The sequence below is a fragment of the Dasypus novemcinctus genome, chromosome 5 (assembly GCF_030445035.2).
Source record: "Dasypus novemcinctus isolate mDasNov1 chromosome 5, mDasNov1.1.hap2, whole genome shotgun sequence".
Classification (NCBI taxonomy): domain Eukaryota; kingdom Metazoa; phylum Chordata; class Mammalia; order Cingulata; family Dasypodidae; genus Dasypus; species Dasypus novemcinctus.
Window position 1 is genome coordinate 41812741 of NC_080677.1, and position 14906 is coordinate 41827646.

The 14906-nt window shown below is 34.2% G+C and overlaps 1 protein-coding gene across 6 annotated transcripts in view; it reads left to right on the plus strand.

Annotated features, from left to right (window-relative positions):
- Positions 1–12837, plus strand: part of SNX13 (sorting nexin 13) — a 162705-nt gene extending 149868 nt beyond the window's left edge. For 4 of the 6 annotated variants that reach the window (XM_058296909.2, XM_058296911.1, XM_058296910.1 and 1 more), the window contains 4 exons: positions 4878–5023; positions 5283–5351; positions 6770–6882; positions 9316–12837. In XM_058296909.2, the coding sequence (XP_058152892.1) occupies positions 4878–5023; positions 5283–5351; positions 6770–6882; positions 9316–9563 (576 nt within the window). In that variant the 3' untranslated portion in view covers positions 9564–12837. The remainder of the gene's footprint in view (positions 1–4877; positions 5024–5282; positions 5352–6769; positions 6883–9315) is intronic. The other 2 variants (XR_011648801.1, XR_009185799.2) reach the window with 1 other exon arrangement.
- The last annotated feature ends 2069 nt before the right edge of the window (positions 12838–14906 follow it).

Consider the following 14906-nt stretch of genomic DNA (forward strand, 5'->3'; position numbering starts at 1 on the left):
TATACTATAAATAAGTAAAACTGTACCGTGGGTACTCCTTTCATTCTGGATTTTTTTGTTCAACATTGTGATATTCTTCCCTGTAGTTTGTGTGATAATAGTTTGTTAATCCATGTAGCTATAGTATTCCATTTTGTAAATACAGCACAATTTATGTATTGCATTACGAATAGTACTCCTATGACTATTCTAGTCTGTGTGTTTGATAAAAAATAATACATAATTCTGTTGAAACTGCACCTAGGAGTAAAATTGCTGGGTCAGAGGGTATGCATAAGTTCAGTTTTAGTAGATACTTTCAAATAGTTGTCCAAAGTATTTGGACGACTTACACTCTGAGGAGCCTTGCATGAGCATTCCAATGTTTCACATCCTGCCAGCATATTTTGTGTTTTTAACTTAGTCATCCTGGTAGTTATCTCTCATGTGGATTTGCATTTCTCTGATGATTAATGAAATGTCATCTGTTTATTGGTCATTTGGATATTCTGTCTTGAGTGTCTATCTTAGATCTTTCACCCATTTTTCTATTGGCTTAGCTATTTTTGTCCCTTTGATTAAAAGGACTGCTATATATAAGCTGAATAGGAGTTCTTTGTCAGATATATGAGTTGCCAATATCTTTGACTCTCTGTGTTGTTCTTGTGCTCTGTATATGTAACCTGTATCTACTGCAAGGTCACAAAGATGTTCCGTTTTTCTTTAGAAACCTTTACAAGCATACAGTGGATAATGTGACTTGAGTTCCAGGCCACCAAAATAAAGTGAATATTATAATTAAGCAACTCACATGAATATTTGGTTTCCCAGAGCATATAAATATTATGTTTACACTATGCTGTAGTCTGCTAGGTTTGTAATAGCATGACTAAAAAAATGTAGATACCTCAGTTAAAAGATATTTTATTGCTAAAAATTGCTAGCTATCATCTGGTCATTCAGCAAGTTACAATCTTTTTGTTGCTGGAGGGCCTTTGCCTTGATATTGATGACTCCTGACTGATTCAAGATAGTGGTTGTGGTGGCTGTGGCAGTTTCTTAAAATAAGCCAACGGAAATTTGTCCCATCAATTGACTCTTCCTTTCACAAAAGTTTTCTTTGTAGCATACGATGTTGTTTGATAGCATTTTACCCACAGTAGAGCTACTCTCAAAATTGGATTCAATCCTCCCAAACCCTGCTGCTGCTTTATCATCTATGTTTATATATTATTTTATGTATTATTCTGAATCCTTTGTTGTCATTTCATCAGTGTTCACAGCTTTGTCATCAGGAGTAGATTATATCTCAAGAAACCACTTATATGCTCAACCTTAAGAAGCAACCCCATATCCATTCATATTCTGTCATGAGATTGCTGCATCTAGTCACTTCTTCAAGCTCCACTTCTAATTCTAGTTTTCTTGCTGTTTCTACTACATCTGAGTAGTACTTCCTCCACTGAAGTCCTGAACCCCTCAAAATTATCCATGAAGGTTGAAATCAACTTCTTCCAAACGCCTGTTAATGTTGTTATTTCAGCTTCCTCCTATGAATCACACGTTACTTAAGACATCTAGAATGGTGAATCCTTTCTGGGTTTTCAGTTCACTTTGTCCAGAACCATCAGAGGAATCACTATTTATGGCAGCTATAACTTTACAAAATGTTTTTCTTAAATATTAATAATAAGACTTAAAGGTCAAAATGATTCCTTGATCCATGGGCTTCAGAATGGATGTTTCATTAGCAAGTAGAAAACAGCATTAATACTGTTGTACAGGGAAGCAGACTTGGCCCAATGGATAGGGCGTCCGCCTACCACATGGGAGGTCCGCGGTTCAAACCCTGGGCCTCCTTGACCCGTGTGGAGCTGGCCCATGCACAGTGCTGATGCGCGCAAGGAGTGCTGTGCCATGCAGGGATGTCCCCCATGTAGAGGAGCCCCATGCACAAGGAGTGTGCCCCGTAAGGAGAGCCACCCAGTGCAAAAGAAAGTGCAGCACACACAGAGAGCTGACACATGACGCAACAAAAAGAAACACAGATTCCCGGTGCCGCTGATAAGGATAGAAGTGGTCACAGAAGAACACACAGCAAATGGACACAGAGAGCAGACAACTGGGGGGGGGGGGAATAAATAATAAATCTTTAAAAAAATTTGTACATGTCCATTAGAATTCTTGGATGATAGGTGAATTGTCAGTGGGCAGTTCTTTTTCAAAAGAATTTTTTTTTTCCGAGCAGGAGGTATAAACAGTGGGTTAAAATATTCAGTAAACCATGTTATAAACATATGTACTTTCATCTAGGATTTGTTATTCCATTTTTGGATCACAAGCAGAGTAGATTAAGCTTAATTCTTAAGGGCTCTGGGGTTTTCAGAATGGTAAGTGAGCATAGGCTTCAATTTAAAGTCACCAGTGTATTAAAACCTAACAAGAGAGTCAGCCCATCCTTTGAGGTTTTGAAGCCAGGCATTGACTTCTCTTGAGCTATAAAAGTCCTAGATGATATCATCTTCCAGTCAAAGGCTGTTTCATCTACTTTGGAAATCTCTTGTTTAGTGTAGGCACTTGATCACTTATTTTAGCTAGATCTTCTGGATAACGTGAAGCTCCTTCTGCATCAGCACTTGTTGCTTCACCGTGAACTTTCGTGTTATAGAGATGGTTTCTTCCCTTAAACCTCTTGAACCAGTCCCTGCTAGCTTTACACTTTCTTTTGCAGCTTCCTCTCCTCTCTCTGTCTTCATAGAATTGTAAAGAGTTAGGACCTTGCTCTGGATTAGGCTTTGGCTTAAGGGAGAATTGTGGCTGGTTTGATCTTCTTCCCAGACCACTAAAACTTATCAGCAATAAGGCATTTCCTTTTCTTATTATCTGTGTGTTCACTGGAGTAGCACTTTTAATTTCCTTTAAGATATTTTCCTGTGCATTCACAATGTGGCTGGCTGTTTGGCACCAGAGACCTAGCTTTCAGCCTGTTTTGGTTTTTGAAATGCCTTCTTCACTAGGCTTAATCATTTCTAGCTTTTGCTTTAAATTGATAGACATGGAACTCTTCCTTTCACTTGAACACTTAGAGGCCATTTTATGGTTAATTGGCCTAATTTCAATGTTGTATCCCAGGGAATAGGGAAGTCTGAGGAGAAGGAGGGAGAGGGGGAATGGCCAATTGGTGGAGCACTCAGAACATACAACATTTATCCATTGTTTGCTGTCTTATATGGACGCAGTTTGTGGCACCCCAAAACAATGACAATAGTAACATCAAAGACCACGGTCACAGATCACTATAACGATTTGATAATAATGAAAAGTTTGAAATACTATGAGAATTACCAAAATTTGTCACAGAGACACAAAGTGAGCACATGCTGTTGGAAAATGACACTGATAAACTTGTTCCACACAGGGTTGCCACAACCTTGAATTTGTAAAAAACACAGTATCTGCGAAGTGCAATAAAGCAAAGCTCAGTAAAACAAATTATGCCTTATCGTTTTACCATTCCAACATGTTTATTTGCAGTCCTTCTAGGACTGATTTTTGCTTATGGAATGAGGTAGCAGTCCAGTTAACCCAAACATTTATTGAAAAGACCTTTTCCCCAGTGTACTCTGTTTCTCTCTTACCATAAGTCAAGTTATTGTATATGTTCGTGTCTGTTTCTGGGTTCTATAATCAGTTCTATTAGGCTCATTTATTTTAAAATTAGAATTATCTGCCTTATTTTTCCAATTGAATTAATACTATAAAAATCTTAACAAGAATAATACTTCTTTTTGCTTTTTCCAGAACATCTAAGAGTGTTTTATTATAAGTTTTACTGTCATAATATCAGTTGTTGCATGGCACCAAACCTGTGAATATATTTGATCAGACAATATAGCAAAATTTATCCTGACTCAGTAATGAAGTGTGTGTCCCACTTCCCCACCGCCAAGTTTAGTTAAGGTATATGCTTTCAATATGTGAAATGGAACATGTACTTAGAAAATATTTACACCATGATAGTGAAAAATATGTAAATCATGCTTTTTTCTCAACATTTAAATTATAACATTGATGAGGAAATAATTGGAAAGAGTATCTTAATGATGTAAGAATTATAAAATTACTGCCAATTATATGCATTTTTGTTGTAGTCCTAAATTCGCACCTGTTTTTTGCTTTATATATTTTTTGTCATATCAAAGCATTCCAAATTGTCTTCTTAAAAGTGGTTAGGATTCTCTGTCATAATCGTGACAAATATTTTGAAATCTTTAGCTTCTTTACTTTCTGTATCATACTTACCATTAACACATAATAAAAATAATCCAGTTTTTAGTTGTTAAAAGTTAAAAGAAAATTCTGGTAATTTAGTGAAATATACCTTTTATAATGTTAACTTAGATGTGTGCTGGATTGAATTTCATCTTTTTCCTGAAAATATCTAAATTTATACAAATCACTAACCAAGCAAAATATGATTCTGTGGAGATTGTGTTTTCTATAAAATATAGAGAGATGTTGGGAATATTTTATTCTTATGAGAATGGTGCTTTAGAAAATAGACAAAAGAGTAGAATATTTTCATTATCAAACTAGTGAAACCCCTAAGATGTCCTAAGATGATCATGAATCTACTTTGACAAGTTTTTGTTCTTTTATTTTTCATTCCACCCTTGGAATTTACTCATTATTGGAGGGTTGTAAAATTCTGTGTCTGTCAAAACATCTGTTAAAAATCTTTTTCAAAATTCAAATGAATTATCAAATTATGAGGGCTTTAATATAAATTGCTCTCTGTTATGAAATAGTACCAATCATTTTGTGAAAACATCAACAGTGGCCATTTGTAGTACATAGCTAATTCAAATTTATCCTTATTTTTTCTCATATTTTGTTAGGTGGATGACAATATTCCACTTAGGGTAATGCTGCTTCTCATGGATGAAGTGTTCGACTTAAAAGAGAGAAATCAGTGGTTGCGAAGGAATATCAAAAACCTACTTCAACAGGTTATTAGAGCCACATATGGTGATACTATTAATAGGTACCACTTTTTTTTTTTTAACCTTAGAGTCTGATCTTACCTTTTAAACTTTTACTTCTGGAAGTAGATTGCTCAATCTTTATCAGGAGAATTTCCTTGTCTGGACCTTTTAAGAAGATGTTTATAAAGCAGTCTGGTGCTCTCAGAGAAAATTTACTTTCAAATTAAGCTGCTTGCTCCATGAAAGTGGTGTTTCTTTTTTTTTTTAATTCACCTTCTAAAATACTGACCTTACTTATTTATGCTTGTTTACTTTCAGAAAAATAGTTGATCATGTAGATTGGATGACCTCACCTGAGCAAGTAGCAGATTCAGTGAAACGTTTCAGGTACATATGTAGCACAGCATTGTGAACATAACCAACAGCATTGAATTGCATATTTGAAGGTGGTTAAAGGGGGAAATTTTGGTTGTGTATATGTTATTAGAATAAAAACTTAAAAAAAAAAATCCATGGAACCATATAATACAGTGAACCCTAAATTAAACCGTGGATTATAGTTAATACTATAATTATAAAAAAGTGATAGGTAATAAACCTATCACACTAATGCAAGAAGTTAATAATAGGGTTGTGTATGGTAACCCTGTATTTCATGCATAACTTTTCTGTAAACTCAGAACTTCTCTTTATTTTGTTTTTTTTCTAAATCACTTCTTTCAGGTAATACAAAGTTTAGAATTGTTAAAACGAATTAACTTCATTCTTTATGTTTCCTTCCTGGTCATAAAATTGACTTTTGTTAGTTACTGAGAAACAAAAGCTTTTGTAAGAATTACAGTAAACACTTGTCCCATGGACCTATTGATTTTTGTTTCTTTAAAACTAGAATCTGAAAAAGGTAAATGAAAAATCATTAAGATGGTAGATTTCATTTTGTCACAGTACTGTGACTTTAAGATTGCTGATAATAGTGTAGAAATGTAATGGTAATATAATCTCCTAGTTTTTCTCAGTTGTATTTGCTAATGTGATATCAACCTTGGTTGCACATTGGAATCGCCTGGAGAGCTTTAAAAAGTACTGATGCCTGGGGTCCATCCCTGGAGATTTTGACTCAATCTGGGATATAGCCTAGACAGCAAGAGTTTTTACAGGTCCCAAGTGATTCTAATGTGCAGTCAAAGTTGAGAACCACTGCTCCCCCTCAGATCAAATTCCAAGATCAGCATGTAGCCATTGTGCTCAGTTCCTGCCTTTGGTCCAAGAACTAAGGAACAGGAATCAAGCATGTGAAAGTGAAGGAAAATGGGTATTATATGTGTGAACAGAACATTGTAATCAATCCAGCTATAAGGCATAGCCATGGAATTTGACTTTATGTTGGCTTAGTTACTTAGTTAGAAGGGAAGTAGCGGCATCATACCCAGGGAAGCTTAAGCTGTTGAACTCTTTCAAGTGTCCAAATTCAGGATCACTAGGTTGTATTTTGAATGGGGTGCTAAATGAGCAGAGGCTTCAACATGAGTTTAAATGGCTGTGAGGTAGTCATCTTATATTCTATTTTATCTTTATTATTTGATAATGTTTACAAATTGCTCCAGGGTAGAATTCATCTTTTATTATTCATGTCCCTTTACACCTAAATCTGAACCCTGCACTTACCATTATACCTTTATAAAATGTGAGAAACTTTCTTCTTTCTGTTCACATTTGTGTTTTCTGTAGAAAATTGCAGTAAGTTCACCAACTTATATCTCTAGAAAATGACAGTGTTTACAAAATTCATTTTTCTTCTTAAATAGAGACGCATTTTGGCCAAATGGCATTTTAGCAGAGACTGTTCCATGCAGAGATAAAGCTATTCGAATGAGAACAAGAATTGCAGGAAAAACTAAATTATTTGCAATTATGCCAGGTGAGTGAACATATCTGGTAAAAATCTCATTAATTTGAAGTTCTTATAGTTCTTCTGGATTCTTGGCTTGACCATGCTGGTTTAGCTGTCTTTTGATTATAACTATGTATCAGGCACTCTGCTAGGCATTTCATAATCATCCTATAACCAACCTTTAGAGATAGGCCCTCTTTTTTAACATCACAGCTTTATATATGAGGAAACAAGTTCAGAGAGGTTAAGTAATATACCCAAGGTTTGTAATAGCTAATAAATGACATTTGGAATTATAACTCATCTCTGAGTGACTTTAAAAGCCTGTGCCTTTTTAACCACTTTACTCTGTTGTCTTGAATCCTTTGGGGAATAAGGTTGTAAAATAAGTAAAATATGTGACAGATGTAGGAGCTTATAACAGTATGAAGTATGAGCTTTTTGGGAGGAACAATTGTTTTACTTAAGAAACAAACATGTTCTTTCCAAGAACCCTTTTACGTGGAAACAACTGTTTGATCCATTATTTAATCCTTATTAAAACATGCTCTCAAAGAAACTATGTACATGGTGGCGTTTTGCTGGCCTAATTTGAGCTACTTCTTGAGGATATAGTTATCTCACTTAAATTCATTTTATCCTTATTCATCTTCTCCCAGAAGGAGATTATATATGAAAGAGGTTTTATGTAGCTGGAGGCTAGTGGTGGTTTGACAATACCTAGAAATCTCTTCTCCACATTTTAAATATGGATATAGAGAATGAAAAAAGGAATGTTTTTAAGTTCTTCAATATCATACAGTAACTATTTCTTTTCCTATGATTTTGTTTTTCATATAATTGAAAATATTTTTTCACCATTTTCATGATTGCTGTTCTCTTCTATCACATACACAGTTGAGCTGAAAATTGGCCACATGGCTATTAATTCTGCTCTTTATACTGTTGCATTGATGACAAAAGGAAATTACTACAATTTAGAAAAATATGCATAGGCAATAACTTAGAATATTATTTAATATAATATAGTATTGGAATAAACCAGATTACACTATAAAGACTGAGTCAATTATGTAGCTGAGAGAAAGCTTTTTTAAGTTCATTCAGTAAATATTTGAGAGCATATCATATGCCAGGCACTCTTCTTTGCAGCAAATCTTTGGCTTCTTGGAGCTTATATTCTGTTAGGGGGAGACAGAAAACAAGTAAGTATAAAACATATAGTATATTGAGTAGTGGTAAATGCTAAAGAGAAAAATAATACAGGAAAAGGGAAAAGAAATAGAAAGGATCAGATTAGTTGTAATTTTAGATAGGATGCATGGTCAAGGAAGGCCTCACAGAGAAGATGAACTGGTGGGAAGATCTGAAGAAAGTGAGGGTAAATATAAATGTCTTTATGCATTATATAATCCCTTGCCTACCTTTCAGTAAATTCACAAACCTTTTGTTTGAAGCTATATTGTATCCCTTTCAGAAGTTGCATGTTTCTTTGTAAGGCAGGAAAATAACATTTATTGCTATTGTGGCCCTGATTATGAATAATTAATAATAATCATACATGTTATTCCCCTGCTTAAACATCTCTGTAACTTCACGTTGCCTATGACTAAACTTGTGCTGACATTTGAAGCCTTGTCAGTTTTTCCCTTCTTTTCTCCACTCTTTTTTACAGGAATCCTAAAATTCATTCAAACTGCCCTACCCCCATTTCTTGAACATGCATTATTCTTTTTCCACTTACTGCTTCTTTGCTCATTGATATTCTTTCCAGTGAGGCAAAGCTAATCCTTCATCTCTTTCCATCTATCAAAATCCTGCCCAGGTAGCAATGTCTGCACTAGTTTTCACTTCCTTGAAATAAACTTTTCCTTACTATCTCAGCTGTACTCCCACCCCCCCCCCCCCATACTCCCATAAACAACTCTATTTTTAGTGTTTTTCTGGCATTCTGTTACTGTGCTACATGTACTTTTTTTGAGATCATGGGTCTGTTTTCACAAATCTTGTTTCCTTATAATATTTCTCATGTGTATTAGACATAGTAAGAACATGTGTATAATGCTCTGTAGTTTATAGATCACTTTTCACATCTCATTAAACCCTGATATATCCTTACAGTTATAAGGGTATTAGTTGTTATAAATTCCCATTTTACAAATGTGGAAACAGACTCAGGGTGGATAAATATCACATAAATATTAAGGGACAGGATTGTAACTTTCATTTGGAATTTCTAAGTCTGGATCCCACCTGTTTCTCCTATGCTGCATTCTCTCAGTATCCATTGCATAACTGGAAGGATGCCTGCATGCATGCAAAACATATTAATTGGATACTTCTATTTATCAGTTATTCTTTCTCTGTACTTACACTTTTTATTATTTAAGAGCATAGTTTAGACCGTCTGTTTCCTTTATTTGAGTAATGAATTGTATGCATTTTCCCCTCTTCATTTAGATGAGCTGAAGCACATTATTGGGGCTGAGACAACACGGAAAGGTATTCTTCGTGTTTTTGAAATGTTTCAGCACAACCAACTAAATAGGAGAATGGTTTATGTCTTCTTGGAAGGCTTTTTGGAAACCTTATTTCCACAATATAAATTCCGTGAACTTTTCAAAAAACTGCATTCACGGTCAAAGCAGATGCAGAAATATAAACAGAAACTTCAAACTACTCAAGCGCCTTCTTTACAGAAGAGGTGACACTCCAATTTCTGAAGCTGGTGTTCATTTTGTCCAGGACTAATGGTATGGACAGATCTTCTGGGGCTTAACTCATAGACTGTTGTGCTGCACCAGTCTTTTAGTGTATCAAAATAGATGATTAATACACCCATAAGACTGTGGTTCTTCTCATCCTCATCTATAATCCAGCCACTACCAAGAGAGGTTTCCATGTCTTAAATGGTTTTATGCATATAATAGCAACATTGACAGGTTACTGCCCCCACCTCAAGCAAGAATGATGTTGGTTACTTCTGATTCAAACTAATCAGCATTCTCAAGCAATGACAAAGTGCCAGAGTGGATATATAAGAGCTAAAGAAAGCACAAAACAGTGGTTCACAGAAAATTTGGTTAATTTGTTTAGTAGTGGGAAACTGTGCAATGTATGATTTGGGGGAATTTGCATAATTTTGTAGGTCTATGTGAGCATTTTAACATAATGTAGATTAACTAGATGAGTGATCTTTGGAACATTTATATTGTGTCTGGGGAAAGAGACAGAATGTCCTTAAAGTATGAAATAACCTTACACCTGAATTACAGTTCTATGACAAAATAAAACTAAATATAAAATGAAACCAATCAAAACCAGAATTTGATAGGATTTGTTATACATTGGGATAAAACAACTTTTGATTGATTCTTATGTGCTTTAAGGGCTCTATTTTGCTGTTGTGGTACTCAATTGTAAGTTATCTTTTGGCATGCTGTGTGCAAACAAGCATGTGGTGGCTCTTGCTTAAGATCCAGAACTATTACAGCTTTCTGTAATAAGATTACTGATCAGACAGGAAGGGGTATCATTTGTTGGAAGAACTACCAAACTTTTGTCCTTCTAAAAATAGGAAATTTTTTTAAAAAGTTGTACTCTATTCAAAGTTACCATAGGATCATTTTAAATTGTGTGATCTAGGTAATTGCAAAAATAGCAAATCAGAGGATTAAATGAACTTATTAGTTATATGAAAATATACAGATTCTTAATTCTATTACATTGTATATATATGAAAATAAATAATGAAGACAACTATAATATTTTTTAAAATATGCTTTTATTTATTTTTCACATAATGTAAAATTTTACTAAATCAGGTTGACAAAACCCTTCAGTTTATCCATTTTAGTCCCTAAAGTAGTTTAATTCTAACAGCAACAAAAATACCTTGTCACATTTTGGAGCCTCTGCATCATTTCCTATAGTTTTCTCATTCTCCATTTCGTCCATCTCAGAAGTCTTCATATTCCTTTGTATGCGGGATTTTGCATAATTTTCAATACGTCCATTGACTAAAGATTTGGGTGTGTCAGTGTTGTTTTTATATATATATATTTAACACTAAAACCTTAAAATAGTGAAGCTACTTGTCAGACCACTGAGCCAAGATCCTGGTATTAAGAGAATGTCCAGGTGCTTAAGATAAAGGGACAGAGTATAGGTATCCCAGTTATTTGGGAGCTTTAAGATTGGAACAAGGTATTATTGTCTTGTTTTCGTGTAGATGCTACTTAAAAGTGAAGCCTATTAATGGAATAAAGCCTTCCTTTAAAGCTTTATAATAGTCGTATTTATTACAATGCTGTTGTGCATACTTATAAAGTGTGCATACATTCAGCATATGTTGCATGTCTTCAGAATTGCATAAATGAAATAAATCCCTTTCATTGCAACCTGCAAGTGAGGAAAGATCCTTAGTGGCTTTGGAGAAAGAAATAATATTTCTTCTCAGTGTGGTTCTCTGCTCTGTCCCCTCCCCATACCCCAGGTTTTAAAATATGAGGAAAGGTGAAAAATGTCTGTAGGAAGCAGCAGCATGGCCATAAGTGCAATGATTTTCATATATACCCCTGCCCATTTCAAGTATATTTTTAACATGAATAAATCTAAAAGTGTATAGAAGAATTCATGTAAGAAACTAGTGTGTACATGTGAAAAATGACTTCTTATAATGTGAGGAATACTGGCCATCAACCAGGGAAAGAAGGTCATGCAAGATTGCAAATTTTCATAATAGAGCCCTGCAAGATAACTGCAATCATACCAAAAACTATTTAAGCAAATAAATGGATTTTTAAAATACTTTTTGTTTAAAAGAGTTTATATTTAAAAAGCAGAAATGTCAGATGGTAATCTTTGCAAATGGTGGTGTATCTTCTCTATGCACATCTGTGTTTTACATCAGAGAGAGCAGTGGTCATGCTAAAATTAGAGATACTTTTCTAATGACTTGGTCAAGTTGTGTGTAAAATATATAACCCATAAGTCAAGTACAGTGTACTATGTTTAATAAAGTTATTACATTTGATGCATTTATTGCATATATGAAACATACATGAAGAAGCTTTATGTCTTCTGATATTTGATTTTTGAATGTGTTGCCTTTAGTGGTGCCTTTAGGCAAAAACCTTCAAAATTAATCATTCTTTGTTTGGGGTTTTCTAATATTTCAGGTAATATATAAATATTTAGAGACCGTTACTACTAACTTATAGTTCATTCCCCTAAAAAATTGATTGTATAAATTAAATATAGCACTTAGACGGGCATTTCCTATAATTAGGGTGTTCTGAATAGTTGCTGAAAACAATTGTGCCATTGACCAATGGATGCACTTGGTTAGCCTTAATTTTTTAAAAAAAAATTATTTCTTGACTATTTCAGTTGGCTCATTTTAAGTTTGTGCTGCTGGTGTTTGCAGAAAAAATCAGTTAAGTGCTACCAAAAAGTGTATCAATTTTTAAAAAAAAGAACAATATAAATTTCACAATCTGAAATTTTAATTGTGTGCAATATATTCATTTAATGCATGTGTATTTGAGAATTGTAAAATAAATGAATTTTTAAAGTTTTGAGATCTAGTTTAAACTGTCTTCTTAACACAACTTACATTCCATTGTTGCTGCATCCTTTTATTTAAGGACTTGTTTTATAAGTCTTTTTGTCATTCCTTGTAAAATTCTTTTGTTGTTAGTAAAATTTGCTTAAATAGGAGCATGGCTCCTGTATTACAAGGGAAGAATATAAAGAGCACATTTTAAGATTATAATTGTTAAAAGATAACTTGTGCATATCATTGTACAGTAAGTGTCTTCTGTGTGCCTAAATGTTTTATCAATTCTTTAATTCTCTAACAAAGAGGAAACAACAATCAGAATGTCAGTTATTTTTATTGAACTAAAAGAAAGATGAAAATTTTTATTTGGTTTGTGTTGTTTTATCCATTAGAAAATACTAATAAAGTATTAACAAACATTTTTGTGGAGTTTATTTAGTAGCAATATATTTTACTCTTACTTTAAAAAATAATTGCTCAACAGTCTTATTTTTATATCTCTGTGTATTTTATTTTATTTTTAGAACAAGCATTTCAAGTTCCAGGTAAATAGATAAGTTTTTGAGTGATTACCAACTTACAGCTAAATGATTTTCTTTTTCCTTATGTGGTGCAAGTAATTTACTACCACAGTGTTAAAGAAACTTCATACTGTTTTGTCATACAAAATAATTTTCTCATAAAGAGAAAGACATAGTAATTCATTAAGATTTTTCGATCCCATTTTTAATTTATATTTTTACCTAGTATTTTAATTTTTTTCAGTTGTAAAAGGTGTTAGAGTACTCACCAATATAACTATGCATGGGTTGATTCAACCTTCTTGAAGCTGTCTACACATATTTTAAGACATCAGATCTGATTACAACTACTACTTCACCAGGGATTGGCACAGTATTTATCAAAATGTGTACTATAAAATATTGGTCCCTGTAATATGTTCCTGGGAGGAAAATTTTATCCTTTTATTAACTTAGGTAAAACTATCTAAAAATTCAATTCAAATGATCATATTAAAGGCTCTGAAAACCTCTGTGATACAGAAACCTGTTTAATTTTGCTCATCTAATTTCCCAAACTTAGATAACCACAGAATCTTTCAGCACAAACCCCTATTAAAGCTTGAATAGCATCCTTAGTTAGGGACTATAATACTCAGGACAGGAAAAATAATGAATTTAGGGCACGAGCATTTTGTTTTGTTTTAACCTAAATTTCAATCTTTGAAAGAAAAAGAATATGGAAATTTAACAGCTGATTATATAGGAGATATTAAAGATAATAGGAAAATGAAAATTATGCATAATTCTTGCTTATTTGCTAAGTACAGTGTATGAGAAATATATTAAATGTGATCATTTAAGTTGGTAAATATGACCTTTTACATACCAAGAATGAAAGTAATAGGACTATGGTTCAGAAGTCCCAAGACTACTCCAGTTTCAGTGATTCACAAGGAGGACTCAAAGGACTCAGTGTATAATTATAACTATGGCCAAGATTTATTACAACAAAAGAATATAAAGCAAGATCAAAAGGAAAAGATATATAGGAGGAAGTCTGAGGGAAACCAGGGACAAGATTCCAAGGTTCTTCCCTGAGTGGAGTCCCACAGTATGGGCTTAATTTCACCAGCAGTGAGTTGTGACTACATGTGTGAAATGTTGCCAACCAGGAAATTTCATTTGAGGCTCTGCCTATAGTTTTTATTGGGGACTTGTCACATGAGCACCCTCTGCCAGGCAAGTACAAAAATTCCTGACTCCATAAGGAAAGCAGGTGTTCAGCTTAAAATCATACATATACTTTGTATATTTAGGCACAGTGAGCCATTTAACAGTTTGGGGAATGGTGGGAATGTAATCGCTGACTACATTGGTTTTACTTGTATTTATAGTTGTTATTTTTGCTTATTCCTTTACTTGTTATTTTCTTCACTCATACTTGTTACTTTGTATTAGCTGAATAGTTTATAAGTGCTCCTATGCCCCTCCTTCACAGCCAGTTAGCTCAAGGATTTCTCAGGCCCATGCCTGCTAGTTAGCTCAGGGACTTCTTAGGTCTTGCTTGTCATCTTCAAAGACTTCTCAAGCCCATGCTTGTTTCCTACTGACAGTAGCCGAAAGCCACAGCCAATCAGTACAAGCTAACTTAAATCCTTAATTTGAATTTCTACCCTACAATCACTCACTGTCCCTACCTCCCTTTGTTTAATCCCATAAAAACTCTTAAGCACTTCCAACTTGGGAAGACAGATGTGAGTTTGTGCTCTTGTCTCCTGGTTGGCTGCCATGTAACAAACTTTTCAAAATCCTGTTATCGTAATATTGACTCTTAATGTGCATTGGACAGTGAGCCTTCCCATTTGCACAGATACAATTTGGTGCCCAGTTTGGGACCCTCCTGCCCAAAGCCATGCAGCTTCTGTGGAAGAGAATTTTCCAGTCACTGACCCTGAGCAGCTGCCTAGACCAGTTAGACTAGAGGC